The sequence below is a fragment of the Rhamphochromis sp. 'chilingali' genome (genome assembly GCF_963969265.1).
Source record: "Rhamphochromis sp. 'chilingali' genome assembly, chromosome: 1".
In the NCBI taxonomy this organism is placed as follows: Eukaryota; Metazoa; Chordata; class Actinopteri; order Cichliformes; family Cichlidae; genus Rhamphochromis; species Rhamphochromis sp. 'chilingali'.
This window is the reverse complement of record NC_137929.1, coordinates 53,509,097-53,536,963: the sequence shown is the minus strand read 5'-3', so window position 1 is coordinate 53,536,963 and position 27,867 is coordinate 53,509,097. Positions and strand designations below refer to the sequence as shown.

The 27,867-nt window shown below is 37.4% G+C and overlaps 1 protein-coding gene across 1 annotated transcript; it reads left to right on the top strand.

The window, feature by feature from the left end:
- Window positions 1–192: 192 nt before the first annotated feature.
- On the top strand, window positions 193–27,185 carry LOC308400270 (butyrophilin subfamily 3 member A2-like; the record flags this gene model as incomplete). The annotated part of the gene is made up of 7 exons (XM_080887862.1): window positions 193–230; window positions 1,481–1,568; window positions 1,783–2,124; window positions 2,891–3,169; window positions 3,258–3,377; window positions 4,419–4,749; window positions 27,047–27,185. The coding sequence occupies exons 2-7, from the start codon at window positions 1,490–1,492 to the stop codon at window positions 27,183–27,185; spliced, it is 1,290 nt and encodes a 429-aa protein (XP_080743988.1). The 5' UTR covers window positions 193–230; window positions 1,481–1,489.
- Window positions 27,186–27,867: the final 682 nt, after the last annotated feature.

Below are 27,867 nucleotides of genomic sequence, written 5' to 3'. Positions count from 1 at the left end.
TGATCTGTACTGATCTGATTGATGAAATATATGCAATTAAAGGTAACTGTCCCTGTGTTCATAGTGCTCAGTGTTTATCTAATAGATGGAACACTAGAAACTGATCAGACAGGAATGTCAGGTTTGCAGTGACTCATTAGTTCCTGCTTCCTGCTCAGCTTCAGTGACTCATTTCACTTTGACAGTGAAAGTTTGGATCACTGTGTCATAGTCTGGAGTCTTCATCTGTGGTAAGTCGTTCTCTTTTTTTTGTTTCTTTGGTTTGTGGGGTTTGTGTGTGTGTGTTTGTTTTTGAGACAGGGAACAAACAAACAAGAACTTTATAACAAAACACTAAAATTTGTTGTGAAAAACTATGGCATTGTTTTTTTGCCACTATTCTGAGCACATGTAAAAAAAAAAATGAGACCACGTAAAAAGAATTTGCAAGTACACGTGTTGCATTTTGAGGAGAAATTTATTTTGAAAGAAGAAAAACTAAACTTGAGCGAACAAAATTCATTGCTGCATGCAAAAAAAATTCATTTCATTTCATTTCAATTTGCTATGTCCCTGGTAGTAACCAGACCGAAAAGCAGCGCACATTTCGGTGCTTTATTTCGGTGCTTTTTTTTCCTGAGCTGTGATACACTTTAGATTCTAGCCAATCATTTTACGTTTCCGAGGATAGTAGGCGGGGCCAGGTACGTACGTTCTTTTAGAGCAGAGCTACAGATTAAAAATGCCCAAGGCGAAGCGGTCAAAGTCTGGCTGTACTTCACAGCAAAATATGCAAACTCAGCAGCCTGCAACAAGTGCTCGGGTCAAGGGCAGATGCTGATGGCTCAACAATCCAGTGAAGGATGACACAGGTCCGCCATCATAAATAGTGCTCCAAATCAGCTGGGATTGGCTGCAGGTGTGACGGTGAGCACAGATGCGTGGGCCAGGGACAGGAGCCCATAATGAGCACCGCCCTGGCAGAGGAGAGAGAGAGCACAAAGGAAAAAAACAAACAAAACACAGAGTCAGCCGGTGAGGAACGGGGACCATCACAAAGAAACAGTGATAATTTTCCAGTTTGTCTTTTAACTGAATATCCATATTTCCTGCAATGCAATTGATCTGTCTTGTAACTGTTTGTCTGAAGAGGAGTACATTTTAAATGATTACCTTTTAAGAATTTTATTTTAAAATAATGGAATTTTTTAAGGGCATTTTAGCATGAGAATGGCTTAGTGCAGGGGTGTCGAACTCCAGGCCTTGAGAGCTGGTCTCCTGCAGGTTTTAGATATCACCCTGGGTCAACACACTCGACTCAAATGATTAGTTCATTACCAGGCCCCTGGAGAAGTTCAAGACATGTTGAGGAGGTAATTTAACCATTTAAATAAGCTGTGTTGGATCAATGACACATCTAAAACCTGCACGACACCAGCTCACCAGGGCTGGAGTGTGTGTGTTGTTTTTGCAGATTTGATATATGCCCTTTTTTTTGCAGACATCTAGAATGAGTCGTATGAAGGATAGACATCGCTTGGTTTTGCAACATGTTGTGATCCTCATTTTTTTAACACAATCTTGTGGTGGTAAGTTGCACACCAACATTTAGAAAATCCACAGTTTAAAGTACTTACCTTTAGTTTTTAACAGAACATGAAAACAAACACTGTAACAACAACAGTTTATGTTGATTTAGTTAAATAAATCAGTTACATATCTTACTCAGCCTGATCTTGGAAACTCATGAAGTCTCCAGAATTACAAAACTGCAGAATTTGTTTGTGTGCCTAAATTTATTAGGTCAACATCAGATGATTGGTCCAACTCAGCCAGTAGTGGCCATGATTGGTGATGACATCATTTTGCCGTGCCACCTGGAACCTGCTGTGGATGCTGTTGACCTGACTGTGGATTGGTCCAGAAAGGACCTCAAACCTAGATCTGTCTATGTGAGGCGAGAGGGTGTGGAGCTTCTGACTGAGCAGAATCCTTTGTACACAGGAAGAACATCACTCTCTGTCAACAAACTGCAGTGTGGAGACGTTTCATTGAAACTCTCCACAGTGCAACTCTCTGATGCAGGAACATACAAATGCCTTGTACCTAAATTTAATGCAGAAACTGTGGTGACGCTTGCTGTAGGTAAGTTTCATTTAATTTAGATTAATTTCTTCACTTTGCAATTTAGATGTGAAGAAAGACTTTAAGCAACATAGATATTGAAGGTCAAAGGGCACTCAGAATGACAAGTAGGATAAAGGAACACTTGTGTCAGCTCCAGTAGAAAGTGGATCACAGACATGTGAGTTGAGAATAGAAGTGCATTTATTTTGGGTAACCAAACCAGCTCTGATTTGGGCTAAAAAATGTTTCTTGAACATATATTTGGACTGAGCATACCGACACAAACTGACAAGAGGGAATCCCTACTGAATCATTGGCAATCTAGTATTCTGGCCATAGGGGTACACAACCTGACCAGTGTAGCACATGGAACAGCTGGACAAATAAGAGAGGTGCATAACAAAAACCAACAGTATTTATAATTGGAGGGGATTTGTGCACCCACTAAATGGGCATTTAGCCAACCGAGGGGGAGTTGGCCCCATGATAAAAACACTACAGCCAAGGAGGCCCTTTTAACGACCAAGAGGGACCAGAGGAACGTTGATTTGACAAAGGAAATACTTGGATAGGTACAAGTTAATTTCAGCCTATATACAGGAATTTTGACAAGAGCAAATGGAATAAATAAGAATATTCGAATTTTGTCCTGCCAGATTGGCAATGTTGATTTCACATATCATTGGGCCAATCTATAAGTCTCTTAGGACAAGAACAATGTGAGTTAAGATTGATCAGAGATAAATTTGGGCGAACAGTAACTATTTAATTCTTTTCTTTGCAGGTTCAGTTTCCTCACCAGTCATAGAACTCACTAATGTCAAAAATAAAATGGTGTTAGAGTGTAAATCTAATGGCTGGTATCCAGAGCCTCAGATGTTGTGGGTGTACAGTGAGGGAAAACCCATTTCTGTTGAACCTACAAAGAATGTCAGAGGTTCTGATGGCCTCTATGCTGTCAGCAGTAAAGTGACTGTGGAGAAAGGACAGAGCTACAGCTTCACCTGCAAAGTTCAACAGAAGAATATCAGTCAAATCAAAGAGACACACATCCATGTTTCAGGTAGAAATGCTTTTTTCTTATATCACTCACATTAATTTTCAGTTACAGAAAGTAGAATCTAGAACATTTTGTCTCCTTGTATTTACAGGTGATCTCTTCATGGTCCAGTCTAATACTGCTGTTCACATTACCATCAACTTGGCTGTCTGTTTAATAAGCATCTGCACAGTAATATTCCTAATATGGAAATGTGGACAAAATAAAACCAGTAAGTTCAAACTTCATGGTACTTTTTACCCCAACCTCAAATTATCATCAGACCTTTTTAATGTCTTGTTTTAGTGTAACTGCCTTTAAAATAAAGGGCTACATAGTACAAATGTGCTTCAGATAAAAATGACACAAACACATAAACAGTAATGTTAAAGGCACCCTAGGGAAAACAGTGGATGGAGATTGCAGCATGACCAAAATTATTACAGCAATGATCTTGTAATCTCATTGCCTTTATAATTGTTGCTTTGAAGATGCAGTTAATGTAATTGCTGCAGGGCAGCGGTTTACCAGCAAAATTGAAGGCTCTCAACAACTTTACTTTTATAAAAGAATATAACCAGCGACCTGCTGAATGTGTAAAAATTTTCCTCTATTGTGACATTTGGGGGGGGATAGGTAAAGATATTTGAGGAAATCACCCACTGTAAAATTATTGTTATAGCAACAATAATAATAATAAAAAAAAAACTTTTTGTGCTTCATCCTGATTGTATGTATTGCCATCAAAATATCATGTTCGCACTCATTTACTTCTATAAACAACAAAGTGAAAGGAAATTAAAATGTGAAAAATATGTATAAATATGTATGAATAGATATGTGATTTTGAATAAAATTGGCAGGACATATCTCATATGTAATAGTAATGCTTCAAACTATCTATTTTTATTTACATTTTAATACTGGTATAGTAATTTAGAACTGCCAGCACATGTGTAATACATAGAAATTACCAAAATTTTATCCCTATGATCTACATACTTGTAGATAAATACAGTTAAATACAGGGTATTTATATTAACCCTTATATTGATATGTATGTGGATATACATTCTAATCAAGATTGTTTCATGTTTTTATTCATTTTTTAATTTAAATTAGTATTATATTATACAGTAATTAATAGTCTTGAAGAGTTTAAATATTTTGGTTTGTTTGTTTTGTTTTGTTTTAAGAAGCATCCAAGTATGTGTTTTAGCTCTCAGCGATATTAGGTTTAAACATTTTTTTTCCTGCAATTTTATTCTAACAGAAAACAAAAGCCTTGAAGATGAGTTTCAGAACAATGAGGAAGACTTAGAACATGTCCAACAAACCATTAAAAAACTCAAGGAGCAGAAGACATCTCTGAAGAACCAGAGAGAAAAACTCATCACACTGATTCAGGAGGACAAGACAGAGAAGAAAGAAATCATGAATATGTTGGAGACTTTTGTCTTAGGCAAACAAAGGCAAAAGCTTACAAATAAAGAAAAGGACCTGGAAAAGAGAATGGAAGTTCATGATGAACTGTTAAAGATGACAGAAAAGCTAATGGAGGAAACAGAGAACATTATAATCCAGATGACAGAAAGAAAGGGAAAGTTAGAAAAAGACAAGGAACAAATTATTAAACACTTGAGAGAGAAACAAAGAAATGAAAAAGATTTTGAAGAAACTGTCAGAGAAACAAGCGAGCAACAATGAACCGGTGTGTAAGAACCCAGGATGAGTTTTTCTTTAATATGTCAATGCTAAAATCACACATACAAACTGTCATGTTGTGTTCAGTTTATGTTCCCAGTGTCTTCAGTAGTGAACCTAACCCTATTTTTTTCTTTTTTCCTCAGCAAGCAACAGAGTAACACGATAAATAAAACGTGGATTTTGCATTGCTGTCATTTTGCGATGCGATACCTGATATGTCTTTATTTATTTGCTTTAAATTTATATTATATACACTTAAACAAGACATTTTGACTGTATTTTATCATAGGAGATGTTGTTATGATAAAATGTATCAATATTTTTTAATCTTTTTAATCTTCTGTCTGTGTGAAAGTAAGAATTACACTGTGAGAGAAAGAAGAAAATATGCTGTATGTATTGTATTGTTGTGAGATCTGTGGTAGAAAGAGACTAAAGTCCCCCCCCCAGTCATCTCTAGATCAGAGGTGAGAGAGATTAAAAGATTAAAGAGATTAAAGGGTCTTAATATTCAGACTTATGTGAGTAAGGCCACACACAAGGTCACACTAATACGTTTTCGTTTGAAAACGCATCTTTTTCTCTCCGTTTTGGCCTTCAGTCCACACTGAGACGGCGTTTTCAGTCAAGGAAAATGGAGCGTTTTGAAGATGTTCTTCAAAGCGGATACATTTAAAAATGTTGTTTTCGCATCGCAGTGTGGACAGCGTACCTGGAGCCTTTTTGAAAACCATGACGCATTTTAGTCATGTGATGCAGTCATGTGACCAATTAAACTAAGACAGCGGAGGGCAGTTGTTACAGCAGTTGTTTTGTTTGCTCTCAATTTTGACAGCTCTATTAAAGATTAATATCAGTTTGTACATGCTCCAGATAGCTTTTCTTCAAATTCTTTAATTCCCACTCGCTTTTGCAACTTTGTACTTTTGTGTTACTCGCAGCAACAACTCCACCTAATTGTTAGTCCATTTAAAAAACTTGGTGCTTTTCCTCAACATTTTGCCGCAACGTTTTTGGACGTTTCAATGTGCACTCACAACTCTGTGAAAACGACTGAAAATGGTAGTGTGGACGCGGAGCGTTTTAAGATGAAAACGCCATTTTCAAATTTATCCGGACTAGTGTAGACTAAAAGCCTAAAAGTCATCAAAGTTCTAAAACGGAGCTTTCCCTCTATTTCCTCATAATAAAGCTTTTTTAATTTTAATCAAAGATGAATCAAAATATAAGTTTGATCAATATTAGATCACTATTTCAATGAGAAACAAAGTTTGATTAATGGAAATAACTGTTTTAATGTCTGAGTTTTGTGGTGGTGTGTAAGTGCTCATGAGCAACTTCAACCTTTACAGTTTTGTGTCTAATTCCTCACCAAGAGTCTGACCTTGGTGTGTGTGTGGGTGTGTGGTGCAGGATGGGGGGGTGAAAGTGACAGCCTGGGGCCACTAATTTAAGAAAATATCTGACTACAAAATGTATGATTTAATAAAAGAAGTTTAATAAAATAAGTCATTTTTAAAAAGTGAATTAACAGAGTTTAAAGATGTGAAAGTATTCCTCTGTGTTTGAATTATGTTACAATAAATTTTCATGTGAAAATGTGCTAAAGAATGTTAAGAAAAACAAAGGAAATGTAATGAATTGATTTTAAAGTTTAAAAGTACAAACTTTGTGTTAAATCATATTATAATTCAGAGAGACAGAGAGTGACAGATAAGGTGGACATAGGGTGATAAAATATCAACCACTTGATTGGATGTCCAAAATGTGAAGATGTGACGCCCAGTATGAGAAAGGGGAGAAAGGGTGAGCAGGTAAAAAATGGGGTATAAACAATGTTCCCTCTAATTTTTCACGTGTCTGAGCGAACACACAAACTCCCTGAGCGATCCCTTGGACCACTGTGAGCGACATCAGACGTGTGCACTGTGGTCATGCCAGCATCAAATCCATCCAAGTTACATGATTTATTAAGATAATCAAATCACAGCATTTACATTTATGTTAGACTACTTTTGATTAACTGCTTTAGCCCCACTTACAATGAAAATGTAAAACAAAAATGTAGTCATTGACCTGTGTAGTATGTTAACACTATTGGAAGTAAAAATAACTTGAACTCAAATTTTGAAAACACAACTTTCTTCTTTTTTCTTTCTTTTTTTTTTATAAAGCTCTGACTTGTATTATGAGTATGAGTCTGTGGTCTGGGAGAGAGTCCTGTAACTCTGTCTGCAAAATACAGTATATAATGACCAATGTTGGGCAATTAATTATATAGTTCTTCAAAAAAGTAACTGAGTTTGGCAAACAACAAAGTTTTTTGAAGCTATTTTTTTTTAATGCAGCCAAGGTGTTTTTTTTAAATAAACATTTCAAACTATTTACAGAACAATCAGGTGTTCTGCATCAAATTTGATGCCATACAAATCCTTTGTGCCACTCCAAAAATAATTTCTGTCCACATAAAGGAGAACATCACAAGCCTGATACCTGCAGGCCTGACAACAGGAGATGTATCACTCCTGTAAAACCTGTAACATTCAGCAGTCGCCTCATTTTTCTGACACACACAACAAAACTATTGACTACACTACACACTAACTACATAAGATTTGCGCAATGTTGCAAATCTCTCACATCTCACATCTCAAAACACTGCCGTCACTCCTAAAACTTCCCCCCGTTTCTTAACAACTAGATGCCATGTTGCCATATCATTTTTTGATTGGTCGACATGGTACTTTTTTCGACCAATAGGGAAGGGTGGGGGTGTTTTTGGTTTTGTTTTTGCTCACAGGCGGAAAGCTCTTTCGAGCGTTTTTTCTTATAGACCGTTTCTTCCCGTAGTAAATATAAACAACGACAGTATTCAGGAAGAAAACCAAACATTGCAGATATTTTTATCATAACTCTGGTTTTACGTGGCCTATCAACACAATTTAAAAACTGGTATAAAGTTCACACTTTCTCCATCAGTTGTTCCGTCTGTCCTGCTCACATCTCCAATGGTTGTACACGTTGTCATTAACGTGGCTTCACTCCACATCAGCCACGCCACTTTGCTAGCTAAAACACCGGTGTCGGCACATAAGGACGCTGTCATAGCCTGTCAACAACGTTGATTAGCTGCGTATATACGAATGTGAATCGCATTATTGGCTGGACTATGGGATAAGGTGGCATCGTTCTAATCCCATACGGAGCAGCCACTGACTAACACTGCAAAACAGAATTGTTGAAGTTTTAATTTCAATTCAGGTTAGATTTTTTTGTGCGCAACGCAAGTTTTCTGTGCGCAGAGACCGTGCCAGCAGTGCGCAATTGCGCACGTGCGCAGCTTAGAGGGAACATTGGGTATAAAAGAGATTTTGGGTTCTTCCCCTTTGTCTTCTGTGAGATGAGCAGTTCAGAAGACTCGAGGTGAAAAGAGGGGAAAATTCTAGCAGGGACACTAAAAGGGGTAGTGGAAGTCCAAACTTTGAACCTGTGAATTGATTGTGGAATTTATATCTCTAATAAAATATTCTGCAATTAAAGTCTAAATTGTGGACATTTTAACTTTAAACAGTAAAGATAATGGTCTGAGTATTACTCTTTATTAGTGCAAATAGCTCTTACATGTTACCCTGCCAATCAAAACAGTAGTTGGTGATGACATGGCATTTTTTTTTCGAATCTGCCATCAGTGTTGTTTCTAAGGCTGAGAAGTGGACCAGATCTAAGCACAAATAGCACAAGATGATAGAAATTACTTTTGAATGTGTTGGATGCATTTTGTATAACAGTCTGGATAAAACAATATTCAATACACTGTTGCTGTCTTTGTTCACCATGATTAATTATCCCAAAAGGTTGATTCTGTTCAATGAGGAAACTTATGACACTCACCAACTTTTTGATCATGTGAACACAGCAGGATCATGAGTCATCACTGAAGAAATCAAAAACAGCTACAACTTACAAAAATTCCTACAGCTGCTAACAAATGTATTATAAAATCTCGTAATTGGTACAAAAATTTGTTGAGAAAAATTAACTATTAAGTCTTTGGAATTTAATAATTGCTGTTATTGAATTGTGACTATAATGATTAATAAATAAGCTGAAGCTTATTTTTCATGTGGAAATAGACACTTACACAGTCTGATGCACGGAGCTGTGACATCCATGATGCTGTGTGGACAACTGACAGTGAGCATGGGATGTTCTACTGTGTGGTTTCTTTCTGCAGCGAAAGCGATGCTAAACAAAAACAGTTTTCAAAGAAGCTGCGTTGCATTCAAGTTACCCACAGTGTTTCAGATCACTATCTAAGAGAAGAAGGGAAAAAAAGCTTCAATTTTCCCACAGTGAAGGACTCCCACTAGATGCAGAAGAATAATCACCATCACCATGATGCAAGAGAAAATATGGTTTAAGAAGGAAACTCATTGACTCTGTGTAAAAAAAAGAAAAAGAAAAATGGAATCAAGGTAGCAACAAGAGAAAATTGAAGGGAGCAGTGGGCATCTTTGACATTAATCTCAATGCCATCATTAAAATGCTTTTTAACCCTCTGGGATCCAGGGTATAATTGACCGTTTTTGACTACTTTTGATTTTACCTCCATATTTCACCTTTAAAAACTTGGAGTTATTTTTTCATTTTGGCATACTATATTAGAACAAATTGATCTAAGTTCATACAAAAAAATTAAAATCAGAGTGGAAAAAGGTTTTACAATAAAATTCAATAAATAAAATAAATAGAATACTTGAAGCCTTCAGTTAATCCAAAATGCTGCAGCAAGAGTCCGGACAGGGACTAGAAAGCATATTTCTCCTGTTTTGGCTTCCCTTCATTGGCTTCCTGTTAAATCCAGAATCGAATTCAAAATCCTGCTCCTCACATACAAGGTCTTAAATAATCAGGCCCCATCTTATCTTAATGACCTTGTAGTACCATATCACCCTATTAGAGCACTTTGCTCTCGCACTGCAGGCCTACTTGTTGTTCCTAGAGTATTTAAAAGTAGAATTGGAGGGAGAGCCTTCAGTTTTCAGGCCCCTCTTCTGTGGAACCAGCTTCCAGTTTGGATTCGGGAGACAGACACTATCTCTACTTTTAAGATTAGGCTTGTAGTTGCCCTGATGCTTATCTAGAGCATAAATTATCTAGAGCAAAAAGAAGAACAATAAGTACTGGAAGTTATGGTATGGCCCCAACAGAGCTCTGATCTCAACATCATCAAGTGTGTCTGGGATTACATGAAGACACCGAAGGATGTGAGAAAGCACACATCCACAGAAGATCTGTCGTAAGTTCTCCAAGATGTTTGGAACAACCTACCAGTCAAGTTCCTTCAAAGACTGGGTGCAAGTGTGCCTAGAAGAATAGATGCTGTTTTGAAGGCAAAGGGTGGTCACACCAAATATTCATTTGTTTTAGATTTATCTTTTGTTCATTCACTGCATTTTGTTGATTGATGAAAATAAACAATTAACACTTCCAGTTTTGAAAGCATTCTTTGTTTACGGCATTTTTTTCTCACCTGTCTTAAACTTTTGCACAGTACTGTAAATTTAAATAATATACTGATAATGAAATGATTTTTAACTGGCATCATGGAGATGCTGCACATCTCAGCTAAACCTAATGAACCTAATCAACATAGTCAAACATACAAACAAACTTGTTGCTATAACTTTTTGCTATATTACAAAATCTGAATGTGAACAGAAATATATAGGAGCTACACCCTATTAATTATGCAAAAGGTTAATTATGCATGAACAATTAATGCCCAATTTCATTTTGTCATGTATGTGTTCTTACAGTTCAGCTAAAATTCCCTAAAGGACCTTGTTCTGTCCTCACTAAGTGTTGTCCTCGTGAACATAGACTCAGCTATACAGACAGCTAAACACTCTCCTCATCAAAATCAAAGGAACAGGCCGATGTGTTGAGTTGGATGATTTAATAAGGAAAAAGTGTGAAACTGTTGACAAAACCAGAAATAAACCAATAAAAATGTTGCATCAATATAAAATATAACAAACACATAATCAAAAATATAAGAACACTATATTTATCTGCTTAGTGAGTGCCCGAATAAAACATCAAATGAAATCACGCTCATGATCAAAATGTTAAAGAAACCTCATGGCATATGAGCTAGCTTAAACTTACTAGCTTAGGTTATACATGCATTCAAATTAAATACAAACTACAAACTATATCACGCCTTCACAACAAATAATAATGCACACAAGTCGTCTCAGTGATAACAAACAATATTACTTACAGATGATGCCGTTTATCAACTTGTGAAGGCATGGATGGCAACAGATTAACAGAAGTGAAATTGCCTCTGGCTAGATCTTGCAGAGTAAAAAATACACAATAACAACCACTAGAGGGCAAACTGCTGCAGAACAGAAAATACCTAATGCCAGCATAGACCTAAAAGAACTACAACCTGTCTTGATTATCTCTAGCTGGTGATTATGATACAATTGTGTACCATTCTGTTAATGATGAAGTAAAAGTTCAGTCATATTAGTTTTCAAACTTATGAATACTACAGAGATTAACTGAATGATTACTGCCTGCTAGACCTAACATGAACATACACTTTAACTTTAAAGCATCCTGCCGACTACAATTGGACAACAATGAATTGTACGTACGTACACACAAAGCACATACAAGAATTGTACAAACAATAAAGGTGATTTGTGCTGTCATTTGCATGGCCAGCAACCGTTATTCTGTAAGGGAAATGAAACATTTGGAAGGCAAATAATTTCGTCCATTTTCCCCAATTCAAATAAGAATGAAAGCAATGTGCTTAACAATAACTTCAATCCACAATCTTTATCAAAAGGTTGAGATAACTATAAGAGCTGAGGATGTCTATGATTTCACATCTAGTAAAATAACAAGTGATGGACCCAACATGTATCTTATAATCTCTTTCTTTTGTGAGCAGCTGTTGAAATAGAGCTTCAAAATTTAGGTTCGTCTTCTCCAAGACTGTTTTACATGGAAGTTACTCTGCTGCACTTTTCAGTGGTCCATAACTCTCAAATGTTGGATTAAAAAAACACTGAAAGTAGCACTGCTACATCAAACTTAATTAGTGTGCACAAATGCAGAACAACCTTTTGTGTTCTGTGTGTCTTTTAGAAAAGGAAACGTAAAAATTTTATGATCATGTATGATCCATTTGGTGTTTTTCATTTTTCTGTTAATAGGACAGCATCAGCTCTAGGCTTTATTTTAAGACTAGTGATGTCTCTAAATGAAGCCAAACAGCCTCCCTTATTTCCAAATTCAATGGTGATAGTCTACATACAATATCTATACAATTTGTAAATCTTCTATAAACTCTTGAATACTCTTGATGATGAATAACTCAATAACACAAAAAAGGAACAAGTCATGGGGTTTGATTATATCGTGTGACTGTTAATCAACAATGTTTTGTCAGATAAGTTTACAAACCACCAGTTTAGACTTATCGTCTACTTCTGGATCTTAAGTGTGGTTCGAGTCTTGACTTAGCCCTGTCTTATAGTAGTAATAAAACTGAAACATTTCCAAACATTTTAGCATATTATATAAATCATTTACATCTCTCTGTTGTACTCAAATTCAACATGAGAGTTTTCCTGCTCTATGCAGAAACAGAAGAGGTAACACCAAACAATTTGGAAAGTTAAACCAGATCATGTACATCAATGCTGAGCACAGGGTAGTGCTGCTCACTAGACGTGACATGTTGAGAGCATTAAATAAAAGCACCCCAACAACCCACAGCCACACAGCACAGGTTATAGCCATGATGGTGTAGAAAGCTCTCAGCTTTGATTGGTCAACCATCTCCTTTTCCCCACCCCCTTCCCCTGGCCTTGGGCGAATCAACACACACAGAACAGAGAGGCTGCAGAAAGTTATGATTATTATGGAGAGAGCCAAAACAAAGAACAATGGGGCAGGTTTGTAGTTAGAGGGTAATAAAACTTTAACACCTGACAGTCCTAAACTCAGCAGCCAAACACAGCCAATGCTGATGTTTCTGATCCTGACCCCACGGGCATTCCTTAGACTCATGTAGGTGATGGGATGAACAACAGCCAGATAACGTTCTACACAGGTCAGGAGGTGGAAAAGTATTTCTCCATAATAAGCAATGCTACAGGCATATGATCCTACAGTCTCACTCACTAAGTGATTAGTGTATGCACCACAAAACATGATCAAACATGCTAAGACCCAGATCAGCTCCATAGCAGCCATGTGGTAGGTGAAGATGTCAGAGTGGCTTGCTGTTTTAAAGGAGCGCTGCTGCCGCCATCTTTGGTGACCAATATAAAAGATGATGACAGAGAGAGTGAGAAGGAGGATGATTCTCACTGTATAGAAGGGAACCATTTGGGATGAATTTGCATTTGTGGAACAGAAATAGTCCAGAAAATTGGTGGAAGTGGTGTTAAGTGACATATCTGCTGTAGGTCTGATGGAAAAAAAAAAAAAAAAAAAAACAATTATAGGGACAAACAGGGGAGGGATCGACAGTTCACAATTAAAATGCATCTTATCAAGAAAATGTACTCCTAGACAGTCATAGATCAGTTACTATATCTTTGGGAGCAAAAGTGTGAGTAATAAACTGCTTCCTGAAATATTTTTAAAAGGAATTTTACAGGACATATAATCTTAAATGTTAACTGACTTTTTAATACAAAACCAAAATGAAAAGAATTATTGACACTGGAAAAAATCTACCAACAAAGTTTGTGATAAAAACATAGAACTGATCATTATCATTGTTATCTACAATATCATTAAGTTGTTGGTTTGTTCACACTGAATAAAATTTAAATAGTCAGAGCCAGTATCTATGTTATTACAGAAGAGTGACTCTCTATATGAATATATGTTCAAACATAAAATATACTGTCTCTCTTATGATAGCATATACTTATGCAATCATAGTCAGTGTTCTTAGATTCACCTAATCAAGTCTGATTTAATCACGGAAAACCAACACAAAAACATTTGTGCAGTGGATACCATTTTTTTTTTTACATGTTAGGGGTGTATAGGCAACATAGATTCATGTATGGACAAGTGTCTATTGTCTGCCTTTAGAAGGAATGAGTTAATTGCATAGCCCCTAATATTCAATTTATAATTAGTTTTAAAAAGATAAATAACAGCTTAAATAACCAAATAAGGCTTTTTAAATGAAGTTCTCACTATAATAAAAGACATTAAAAAGCACCTTTTTGGCTGAATTGTTTCCTCTGGCTCGCGTCTCCAAACTGATTGATTGCTCTTTAGACTAAATGTGCAGCGATGCTTCTGGGTATTCACACTGGGTAGTTCACACAGCAGCAGAGTGATAGGAGCTTTTTGCATGACTCAGTAGGTGGCACTTAATGCAAATCAAGCAGCAAATTATACTCTAGCCTTTGGAACACAGAGTCATATCACAGGGTACATGTGTATTATCAAACCATATTAAAACAGAATTCTTATTTTTACTAAAACTAAACTAACTAACTAACTCAACCTAAAACTAACAAAGAATTTGTGTAAAGAATGCAACTGGTTTAGACTCAGTTTTTTATATGTGACAGGTAACATGCAGTTTGGGCTGTCAACAATGTGGAAAGAGTAGTGTTAGAGTTTTTTAATGTCTACGTTTCCTTCACTCCATTACATGTGACCATATTCAAATAGCCTGTGATCAAAAGCAGGTGTTCATTCAAATTAAGCAGTGTCAGGCAGCCTCTGTAGCAGCAGCTAAGTACTAATCCTTTCCTATTAAAAAAAGGAAAGGAAGAAAAATAACAACAGCATGCTTTTTTAACTAAAGTCATATCCCTTTTACTTTCCATAAATACAAAGACAAAAAAATAAAATAAAAACACAGGTAGGAGATGTTTAAGCAGAAGTCAGCTGCACGATCACATCACTGTGTTAGAGAATGATGGACCTTTGGAGCTGACACATATAGTTAATCTCACAATTGTGGGGAGGAATAAAAGGGTCAGGGTAAGTTAAATCATTTGGACATTCAATTGCAAGAATCATTAATTACATCAACAGGTACCATTTGAATACTGCGGTCAAATGTACTAGTCCATCCATCCATTCGCTTCCGCTTATCCTTTTCAGGGTCGCGGGGGGCGCTGGAGCCTATCCCAGCTGTCATAGGGCGAGAGGCGGGGTACACCCTGGACAGGTCGCCAGTCTGTCGCAGGGCCAACACACAGGGACAGACAACCATTCGCACTCACATTCACACCTAGTAGTAATTTGGATTATCCAATTAACCTATCCCCACAAGCTGCATGTCTTTAGACGGTGGGAGGAAGCCGGAGTACCCGGAGGGAACCCACGCAAACACGGGGAGAACATGCAAACTCCACACAGAAAGACCCCGGCCTGATGGTGGAATTGAACTCGGGACTTCTTGCTGTGCGGCAACAGTGCTAACCACCGTGCCACCGTGCTGCCTGGGGACTCGTCGGGGATGCAAAGCTATATGTGGAAGGAAACTGTGACCTAGGACAAGCTGATGGCATAAGATGTAAGTACAACTCCTCCGGTTTCATATGCAAAAAAAAATTATTGCGCTAGCTTACGTGGTTGCAGTGCTACCGGGATTTAAAAGTAGTTGCGCAAAACGGAGCGTGCCCGCTCCGACCGGTTTTAAAGGGTTAATGACTTTTTTTCTAAAAAAAGCAACCAGCAAGTAAGTAAGTACAATTTTATTTATATAGCATCCTTCTAGATAAAATATTGCAAAGTGCTTCACATAGAGATAACAAAGTATAAAACAAAAACAGACGAAAGTTAATAAAAATGCAATTCTAAAAACTGCATTTTTGTTTTTAGTTGTCTTTTAAAAGAAACTACTGAGTCCACAGATCTTAAGCTCAGTGGGAGAGAGTTCCACAGTCTAGGACCCTTAGTTCTCAGCCTTGTAAGCTGAATAACAAGAAGGCCCTGATCACATGACCTCAGGGACTTGCTAGGGACGTAGGGCTGTAAAGGTTTAATGATATAGGCTGGTGCTTGTCCATGAAGAGCTGGAAAGGTCAGAACCAAAATCTTAAAATGGACTGTGAATTCAATGGGCAGCTAATGCAGCTGTATTAGCAACAGTGTCACATGTGAGTACTTTGAGTATTTGGTCAGAAGTCTTGCTACTGTGTTTTAAACAATCTGCAAACGCTCCAGGGAGTTTTTGCTTAGACATGTAAACAGTGAATTACAATAGTCCAATCATGATGAAATGAATGCATGTATAACAATCTCTATTTCAGTGTGTGACACAACGGGGCTTAATTTAGAAATGTTTCTTAATTGATAAAAGCAGGACCGAACCAGAGATTTGACGTGAACATCCAGGGTAAGAGCAGAATTAAAGGTTACCCCTAGGTTCCATGAACACCCAAAGTGAGAGCCGGGTCAAAAATTAACCCTAGATTCCTGATAGACGATTTCACAAATGTTGAAAGGGGACCAAGAGCATTCCTTATCTTAGGTACATGCCTGTCAGGAGCACATAAGAGAACTTCAGTTTTTCCTTTATTAAATTGGAGGAATTTTCAGCCATCAAAAACTAAAAGAAGATGCACATTCTCTGTCATATAGGCCAGCATGAATAACCTTCACCTTATTGGGAGCCGTGGGGTTTTCTTTTCTTCTTTCTCTCACCCTCTCTCTCGCACTTTTTTCGGCTTCACTCCGCACGTGAGCCTTGTGCTTTGTGCTGGGAAGAATGCGGAGGGGCGGTAGTTACACTCGCTGTAGCACAGGAACAGAGCGGGAGGAAAGAGAGAGAGAGAGCCAGGGACAACAACGTCACATTAGAAAGGTATAGTAATCATCCACAACTATTTGCAGTTGCGGGTGATAAAGGATTCAAAAAGTTTATTCATGCAGGCCCATATGACAGAGAATATGCATCTTCTTTTTGTTTTCATATTTTAATTTATATTTAATTGTGTTGTGGTTTGCAGTGTTTTGTGTTGTTTCACTTTAAATATGTTTAAAAGGAAAAAGCTGAAAATTTAAATAGTTAAAAGTTGAAATGTGAATAGTTGGTTTTTGTATTATATGATTTATTTATTACATTTTATGTGGCCTGAATAAATAAAAGTATATTTACGGTGGCCCCTAGAGACAAAGCACGTACAAACTCCAAAACACGTTTCGGAGTTTGTACGTGCTTTGTCTCTAGGGGCCACCATATATATTTATATATAAACATATTGTGGCGTGTTGGGGGAGCAGCTAGTTCTCTCCCATCATGCCTTGGGACACATGCTACTGTTTAGATGTTGTTTTATTGTTTATGGTTACGCTACTTTTAACTGTTATCTTGACTGTTATGTTTGTACTGCGGTTCAAAGTCACTTACAGTTATTGTTTTATAGAATGAATGCAGTACCATAAGTGAGTTCTGTTATGCTGTTAATGAGGCTCGAAGCACAGTGTAGCATCAGCAAGTGTCTTTAATAAAGAGCTCCCCCTATCAGCTTGGGGTCAAACAACAAGCTCCAACTTTCTGTAGTGCTTCTTTGCTAAGATTTCTTTGTCACAATATATAAATAAAACCATGTTTTTTTTTGTTTTTTAACATATATTAGTAAGTCTTTTTGCAACAAAACAACCTGAAGAGCCGGTTGGGAGCCAAAAGAGCCGGTTCTCTAAAAAGAGTTGGAAATCCCATCACTAGTAACTACTGCCCCTCCCCCCTCTGTCCAGCGCAAGCACAAGGCTCACGTGCGGAGTGAAGCAGAAAAAAAATGCGAGAGAAAGAGGGTGAGAGAAAGAAAAATAAAAAGCACGACTCCCAGAGCCATTTTTGGGAGTATTTCGAGGTGTTATACATTAACACAACCGTTATATCCCACATTGTAATAATATGCATGCATTAAGTCCATAGTAATTACATAAATTGCAAAAAAGTGCAATAAACTACAAAAAGAATGAAAATGATTTTTGTTTTGTTTTTTACACATATTTCTAGTTAGAGAAATTTTGGAGGTATATCCCTTAAAACTGTAAATGCAAAAAAGTTGCACAAAATAGTTTCCAACCACAGGAAATTTATTTTGAGTGTCTTCATAGTTTTATTTTTGAAATACACCAATTTTTATGTACTGCAGGAAAAAAATATTTTAATGCAAATTTGCAAAGAAAAGAAGAAGAAGAAAGAAATAGCATGTGGATCAAAATAAACTATTTCCAACAGTTTAATTTGAGTTCTTAACATCACAGGAACTATACAGAAAGGCATAAACTCAAACATAAATTAAAAAAAAACACCTATCTTTGTAAATGCTCTATAGGAAAAAACTACATTTTCTGAGAAAATGACGTCACTACAGGTAAATAATTATCTGTAAAGTTTGGGATCCAAAAGCACTATAGCCTGCCTGAAAAAGCCCTAGCTTTTGAAAATATGCTAATGGTAAAGTGAAAGCTGTCATAATTCAGGCTTGTAAGTTTCCAAGCTCATGAATGATTACTACCTGGCAGGCAATATGTTTGTACACAGTCATGTGACATGTGTACTTCTGAAAGACAAATCATTTATTTTGTTTTGCATGCAGGGCAGCTGGGATATGCAGCAGCCCAGCCGTGACCCTGACAATAATAAGCGGGAAATAATGGATGGATGGAGCTCTGAAACCCTTAATAATCATCTTTGTAAACTTTGAATCTCAAGGACTAAAAGAAAAATAGTATTCTGGCGCTAGATCAAATTAGATCCAAATATTTTAGCATACTTTTTGTTTCTAGATCATGTAACTCTATATTCTCTTGTGTACTCAAATTCAATCCTTGTCTTCACTTGTTGGTATTACAGCAACAGGAGAGTTTTCCTGCCCTGTGAAGATATAACAGAGGTAACACCAAACAGCTGGGCAAGTTAAACCAGACCATATACACCAACATTGAACACTTGCTAGTGCTGCTCAGCAGAAGTGACTCCTTGAGAACATTTGATACAAGAAAGCCAACAACCCATAGCCACACAGCGCAGGTTATAGCCGTGATGGTGTAGAAAGCTCTCAGCTTTGATTGGTCAACCATCTCCCTTTTCCCACCTCCTTCCCCTGGCCCTGGGCGAATCAGAACAAAGAGTACAGAGAGGCTGCAGAAAGACATGACTATTATGGAGGGAGCCAAAATGCAGAACAGTAGGACAGTTTTGTAATTAGGAGGTAATAAAACTTTAACACATGTCATTCCTAAGCTCAGCAGCCAAACACAACCAATGCTGATGTTTCTGATCCTGACCCCACGGGCATTTCTTAAACTCATGTAGGTGATGGGGTGAACAACAGCCAGATAACGCTCTACACAGGTCAGGATGTGGAAAAATATCTCTCCATAATAAGTAATGCGAGAAGCATGTGATCCTACAGTCTCACTCATTAAGTGATTAGTGTATGTGCCATAATAGATGAGGAAGCACCCCAAGACCCAGATTAGCTCCATGGCGGCCACGTGGTAGGTGAAAATGTCAGAGTGGCTTGCTGTCTTAAAAGTGTGTTGCCTTCGCCATCTTTGGTGACCCACATAAAAGACAAGGACAGAAACAGTGAGTAGGAGTATGATTCTCACTGCATAGAACGGAATGAATTTAGGTGAATTGTAGGAGCAGAAATAGTCCAGAAGATAGTTGGAGGTGGAGTTAAGTGACATATCTCCTGTATGTTGTAGGTCTGAAAAGAAAAAAAAAACACAATTAGAGAGACAGAAAGGGGACGGATTGAAAGTTCAGTTATGATGCATCGTTTTAAGCAACTGTACTTTAAGGCAGTCATGGACCAGTTAGTATAGCAAATATATAAAGCAAGATATATGGAATTATGTAGCAAAGGAAAATAGAAACATATCACCAAATGTTTTATATTTTAGATTCCTCAAAGTAGCCACACTTTGTTGACAGCACTGCAAACCCTTGGCCTTCTCTCAGTGAGCTTCATTATGTAGTCCCCTGTAATGGTTTCCTGTCACAAGTGTGCCTTGTTGGCGTTCATTTGTGGAATTTAACAACACAGTGTTCTAGTAGCAGACACATTTCTACAACTGTTCAGAGGAGACTGCACGAATCCAGGAATGGACATTAGACCAGTGGAAATCTGTGCTTTGGTCTGATGAGTCCAAATTTGAGATCTGTGGTTCCACACATTGTGCTTTAGTGTGATACAGAAAAGGTGAACAGATAGTTTCTACATGCATGGTTCCCACCATGAAGCATGGAGGAGGAGGTGTGTAAGGGCTACTTGTCCATTAAGTATAGTGATGGAGTGCTGCACCAGATGGCCTGGCCTCCACAGTCACCTGACCCAAACCCAAGTGAGATGGTTAAGGGTGAGATGGACTGCAGAGTGAAGGCAAAAAGCCCAACAAGTGCTCAGCATCTCTGGGAACTCCTTCAAGGCTGTTGGACAATCAGGTGCCTACCTCGTGAAGCTCATAGAGACAATGAGAGAAAGAGTCTGCAAAGCAGTAAGCAAAGCAAATGGTGGTTATCTTTAAGAATATAAAATATAAAACGTTTTGAGTTATGTAGTTAACAAAAAAATTATGAAATAAATTCATGTTTTCATTCATAGTTTCCATGCTTTCAGTGAAATAAGAAAGACCATTAAATGAGAATGTGTCTCCGAACTTGACTGGCAGTGTATGTTCCAATACAAAACACACTGTGTCCCTCATCCATGATATAATATAATTATGTAATCCCAGTCAAAGTTCTTACATCTACCTAATCAACAAACAAATATTAACAAGATGTCTGCTCTAATCACACATAAAACAACACAAAAACATCTGTACAGTGGACAACATTTATAAAAAATTAGTTAACACAGAATAATTTATGGCAGCGCATCCTTTGTCTGTGCTGCTGTCAGAAGGAATCATCTAATATCCCCCAAAATCTTCAAGATTCATCTTTTTTATGCCAGTTGCATCAGTTTAAAAAGATACATAACAGCTTAAATATATTTTAAAAAGAAGGCATTTAAAAATTAAGTCACTATAATAAAAGATATTAAAGAGCACCTTTTGGTTGAATTGTTTCCTCTAGTTCACGTCTCCAAACTGACTGACTGCTATTTACCCTAAACGTGCGCTGATGCTTCTGCTAGTGTTCAGGGTGCTCACAGTTGACACAGCAGTAGAACTATGCGAGCTTTTTGCATGAATCATTAGGTGGCACTTAATGTAAATTACAGCAGCAAATTGTACTTCACAATTTGGGTCACAGAGCAGTGTAGTAGGTACATCTGCATTTTCTAACCATGTGGAGACTTTATGTAGTGAAAATAGAATTCTTATTTTCACCCAAATCAAAACTAACAAGCAGTTTGTTTAATTGATGAAACTGGTTTAGATTCAGTTTTTAAATGTGACATATAGTAACATGTACTTTGGACTATCAACAATGCGGAAAAAGTAGTGTTAGAGATTTTTAATGTCTATGTTTTCATTCATTCATTACATCTGACAGTGTTAAAAAGGGCCTGTAATTAAAAGCAGCTGTTTATTCAAATTAGGCAGTGTCATGCCACCTGTGTGTACATAGAGAAGATTTATGGGATCTCATTTCCATTCTTTATGGAAGCGGAGAACTGCCACCCAGGCCAAAGAAAAAAAGAGCTATATTGCATTATAATGAGAAGACCTTTTTGTTTGAACAATATGCTTTTCATGATAGTACAATATACTTTTCACATTCAACATAATATCACGTTGTTACAATATACATACTCATCATGTTATAAAAAAGCCTTTCACGCTCTTACAATATAAATATTATATTGTACGAATGTGATCATGTACTCTAGAAGTATAAGTATATCCTATCCTAATCCTATATAAAAGTATAGTATTATAAGGCCCCGAAGGTAAAAAAACTACATTTTGCTGAGGTCACTTTCGGTTTTAGGCAGGTAATGGTGGAGGAAGTGTTTTGAACAGCTGATCAGATCCTCAAAGCGTGCTTCTGGAATATTATGTTTTTGTTGCTGCAAGTGCTTTTTGTGCAATTTTTGCAAAGCTATGTGTGGAAGTACAACTGCTCCAGTTTCATATGCAAAAAAAAAAAAAAAAAATCATTGCGCTAGCTTATGTGGTTGCAGTTCTACAGGGTTTTAAAAAACTACTTACTGTTCCAACCTTCTGTACCTCCTGATTCTTTTGATTCTGAACTGGTATAAAACACACGACTCGAGACATCATACTTCACTTCCCGTGTTCTTCTTTATTTACCCATGCACATGGGGAGATGTGCACAGCACGAAGCCTCCTGCAGATCTGAAGGCCGCTCCTTCAGTCATGTACATTTATAACTTTTGTCACACAATACATTTACACACTTTGACCTGACCCTCCACATGTGACTGTGATCACTGAATCCATACGCTCCATCCCATGACCATGTATGTGTGTAACTGTCGTGTCTCTTACCGCTATATGTCCTGGCTCCCTGCTCCTCCTGCTATGAAGATATCAAAATGCCCTACTTCTTTTCCCTGCTTGCTTCTTACTTAACCCTTTAAGACCTACTATAGAACCAAGTCCGCTAGAGCTTATATTATATTTTTACATGGTGTGGTGCCATTTTTGGGACCATTTCAAGTTGCTATCCATCAATACAACAATTATAGCCCAGATTTTAATGATATGTATTCATTAAGTGCATAGTAATTACATAAATTGCAAAAAAGTGCAATAAACTACAAAAGAATTGAAAATCGTTTTTGCTTTTTTAACATATATTTCTAGTTAGAGAAATTTAAGAGGCTTATCCCTCAAAACTGTAAATACAAAAAAGTTGCACACAATAGTTTCCTACCACAGGAAATTTATTTTGAGTGTCTTCATAGTTTTATTTTTGAAATACACCAATTTTTATATACTGCAGGAAAAACGAAAATAAATATTATACTGCAAATTTGCAAAAAAGCAGCATGTGCATCAAAATAAACTATTTCCAGCAGTGCAACATGAGTCCTAAGCATCCCAGAAACGACACAGAAAGTCATAAAGTCAAAGATAACTTTTAAAAACACCAGTATAGGCCCTGAGGCCCTGATGGTAAAAAAAAAAAATACATTTCCGTGAAAATGACATCACTTCCGGTTTCGGGCAGGTCATGGCAGACATGCAAAAGTTCGCGCTGACGTCTATTCCAACGTAGGAAGTGTTATGAACAGCTGATCGGATCGGCAAAGCGTGTTTCTGGAATATTATATTTTTGTTGCTGCAAGTGCTTTTTATGCAGTTTTTGCAAAGCTTTATGTGGAAGGAAACCGTGACCGAGGACAAGCTGATGGCATAAGATGTAAGTACAACTCCTCCGGTTTCATATGCAAAAAAATTATTGCGCTAGCTTACGTGGTTGCAGAGCTACCGGGATTTAAAAATAGTTACGCAAAACAGAGCGTGCCCGCTCCGACCGGCTCTAAAGGGTTAAGGCCAGGTCAGAAGATCATCCTGTGTACATATATAGACACATCACTGGCGTCTCCTCTCCTGCATTATCTACCCCCACAGTTACACACATGATGTTTCACATGATCTCTCCCCCTCCTCAAACTATTCATACTTTATTATTTTGCTGCATTTCTACAAACAGAGGCCTCTTGTTAGCAAGCAAACCCAATATATCTATCCACATTACGCAAAACGGAGTGTGCCCGCTCTGCTTGGTCAAGTTTGCTGTCTAAGGACAGCACTAGCAAGCACTCTCTGCTTATGTCCAAAAACTAAAAAAACAAAACAAAAAACACCCCTTTGTATTGGTGGAAAAATGTACAATGCCAACCAATGAAAAAATGGTATGGGAACATCACATTTGGTTGTTTAGGAAAAGGGGGACGTTTTAGGAGTGATGGCGAGGGAGAGCGAGACAGAGAGAGAGAGAAAGAAGGCAGAAAAGCAAGAAAGAGAGAGAGTTTTTGGAGTGTACAGTTAGTGTGTTGTCTTGTGCAGTGTAGTGGATAGTTTTGTGTTGTGGGTCAGAACAATGAGGTGATAGCTGAATGTCACAGTTGCTGCCAAAAAACCACCAAAGACAGATTACAGTGTCTCCAGGCAGAAAACAGGAGCGTTTCTGATGGCACAGATTTCTGCCCATACGATCTCTACCAAGATAAAAAAAAGATGAGAGAGACTGGTGTCACGACACTAGTCAGTCTTTTACCTTTTCACAAAAGGTTAAAAAGTGATTGCCCACAATTTAGACTTTAATTCCAGAATAGTTTTGCACAATATTTAATTAAAACAATTTTGCAAGAGGAAAGCAAAATCAAATAATATCAATAACAAAAAAATGATCAAATAACATGTATCATATTTATCTACTTAACCTACTCTGAGCTAATGCTGATTTTGTTCTTGTCTTTAGCGGAGAGAGGCTGAAGAAAGGATGAGCATACCTGGATCCATAGATGCACTTATTGATGATAATCTCCCAGAAGGAAAGCAGCATTCTCTGGGCATTTTGTAGAAGTATGATGTAACCCAAAATCCTTCTGAATTAACCATCTAACACAGCAAAAATGAGCAGAGAGGAAAGCCAAAAATATACAACCAGTTTGCAGAGGTCGGGTTGGACTGGGTCAATAACTCTACCATCCCTCTTTGAATTTTCAACTGTGAACCTCTTATATCCAATCATCTAAACTGCTCATCTCACAGAAGACAGAGGGGAAGAACCCCAAATGTCTTTTACTGCCCACTTTTATACCACCTCTAACACCTAGCCTCACCTCTGGGGACATGTAGTCACATCATTAACATTTAATTACCCACACGTTACCATCCTCTCTCTGACTTACATGATCTAACACACAGTTTAAAGTTTAAAATCACTTCATTATATTTTCTTCATTATTCTAAACACAGAAATTCTAACATAGTTAAACATTCAGCAGCATGTAAATGGTAAATGGTAAATGGCCTGTATTTGTATAGCGCTTTTACTAGTCCCTAAGGACCCCAAGGCGCTTTACACGTCCAGTCATCCACCCATTCACGCACACATTCATACACAATTCACACAGTGAATTAAATATAATTCACTTCATGTTTCATTCAATTATTCATTAGATTCATCTTTAGCAAATTTTCACATGAAAATTTTAACATAATCTCTTTTTAATTGAAGTACACAGGAATATTTTACTTTTTTAAAACGGAGTTTGTCAATCACCATCTATTTAATACAAGTTCTTTTTATTAAATCCTACATTTTATAAATAAACCATTTTCTGTGATTTGCACTCCGATCATTTTAATCACTTAAAGGTGGATTCCCCCCCCCCCTCTCAGCTGTGACAACAAGCAGTAGCAAAGGGGGACTTCAGTCTCTCTCTACCTCATGTCACCTGACACATCTTGATTGACACTCACTGCTTTACAGGATTGACATTAAGTTTAGAACGATGGACGCACCAACATCCTAAACTATTTATACCAAAATACAACCAACTTCTTGAATATTCTCAGAATTTTAAAGAACCCACCATTAAATCTTAACAACCATCTAAAAACAAACGCCCAATCACTCAAAAACACAACCTAACACCCCAGCAAACAGTCTACACTCCATCAATTACAAATATACGAAATAAAACCACTGGATAAGTGCAACTGAAAAGCAATAAATAAAATTGAAGTCTTTCTTCTGATGATGCTGTCTAAGGGACGCATGCATAATGTAAACAGAAGTGGTGCTAGCATGGACCTTAGTGTGTGAAGAGGACTTTCCATTTACATGAAGAAATCAGAGTCAGTTAGATAGATATGATGCAAACCACTGCAGCGCAGTACCTGTAATACCTACAGCGTGCTCTAATCGCTCTAGTAGGATATTATGGTCAACAGTATTTTTCGAACACTGCACTGAGGTCAAGCAGGACAAGCACAGAGTTAAATCCACTGTCAGAGGCCATGAGAAGCAATGAGCTCTGAAACCTGACTGAAACTCCTCAAATAAACCATTCTAGTACAGTTAGCTGTTTTACGGCTAATGCATTTTATTTATTTTGGCACTGGCAGGTCATCTAACTAGTCAAACACATCAGTTCCTGCCATATGATAAAACCAGTGTAAGCATTACTGAAATTACATACGGGAACATTCAATTTTAAAGGAACTACAGCATTTATATTCAAGATAGCGGTCTTTTAAGTTTTCTTAAATCACTATTTTCATTCTTTTTCACTTGCAGCTCAGTTACATTCAGGAACCAAAACTACAAGCACACAATGACAAAACCTCTGCAATTATCTGAAAAACTCAGTACAAACCAACTATGCTGAACAGATTCTGCTTACATGACAGTGAAAGGTGTGAAGACAGGTCCCTTTGTTTTAAAGTATTTTTTATGAAAACATAAAAGTTCCACTGCAACAATTGCCCTGACAACTACGATAAATACTCAACTAGAATTCATCAATAGTTTCCTAAAAGAAAAGCAACATGTGAATTTTCCTGCTCTGTGTAGATAAAGCAGAGGTAACACCAAACAGCCGGGAAGGTTAAGTCCCTCTACACTTATTTCCACCAAACACTTGGCAGTCTTGCTTATTACAGGCATATTGTGCACTGGAACAGAGACAAGCAGCCCAATGCACCACAACCAAAGCACGGATGATATAACTGTGATGGTGTAGAAGGCTCTTTGCTTTGATTGGTCAACCTGTTTCTTTTCTCCACTTGCTTCCCCTGGCCCTGGACGAATCAGAACACGGAGAACAGCGAGGCTGCAGAAAGATATGACTGTTATGGATAAAATTAAAACACATAACAATGGTATGGAGAGTTCATTATGCATAACTAGAGCTCCAAAGCTCAGTCCAAAGCATAGCAGCCAAGCACAGCCAATGCTGATGTTTCTGATCTTGACCCCACGGGCGTTTCTTAGACTCATGTAGGTGATGGGATGAACAACAGCCAGGTAACGTTCTACACAGGTGAGAATGTGGAAAATGATCCTCCCATAGAAAGTCATATAATAAGCATTTAATCCAAGGTTTGTCAGTGCTGAGTTATTAATATAATTGCTACCAAAAACAAAGAAGCCCCCAAAGATCCAGATCAGCTCCATGGCAGCCATGTGGTAGGTGAAGATGTCAGAGTGACTTGCTGTTTTAAAAGAGCGCTGCTGCCGCCATTGTCTATGGCCCAGGTAGAGGACGATAGTGGAGAGAGGGAGGAGGAGGAGGATTCTCAAGGTATTGATGGTAATGCTTGCGTATCTGTAAACATTGGAGTTGTTGCAATCCAGAACACTTGAGGTGGATGAGGTGTTAACTGATATATCTGCCATATCTCCTGTATATTGTAGTTGTGCTGAAAAAAGGGAATTCAAGAGACAAATAAGGAGACAGAAGGTATAGAGTAGAAAAAGGAAAAAAGAAATTGAAATACTTTTAAGTTACATTTAATCTTGGTAGGGTATTCATGTAATCTCACATTTTCTTAGTAGTTACATTAACGTTACCATATACTATCATAAGAAAATATTTGTTGACAAATATTTCTTAATAAATGAATGGTAATAATAAAAAAAACAAACAAGAAAATTACGTACACTGACAAAATTCATTTTATACTTTTGTAACAGAATGCATTTTATTCTTGTTATGTGTATACGTTTATCTTTATGCTTGAAGCTATTACTGAAGCTCTGTCACTACAGACCACATTTAATAAGAGTTTCTGCTGGTGCAAAGTACTTTTTTATGTTGAACAGCTACCAGGATTTAACACTAGGAGTCCCAGGTTTCTACCTTTCTACCTTTAATAGAGGCACAGTTGTGAATTTTGTAATTGAATGCAGTAAACACAGGAAATTTTGTGGCTGGCCTCACTGCTCCACAGCTCCACAAGCAGCCAAGATGTGTTTTGTGACACATGTGGCAAGACCACAAGCCTCGTCTGACAAAAGTAAAATATAACAGAGAATCTAATGATGA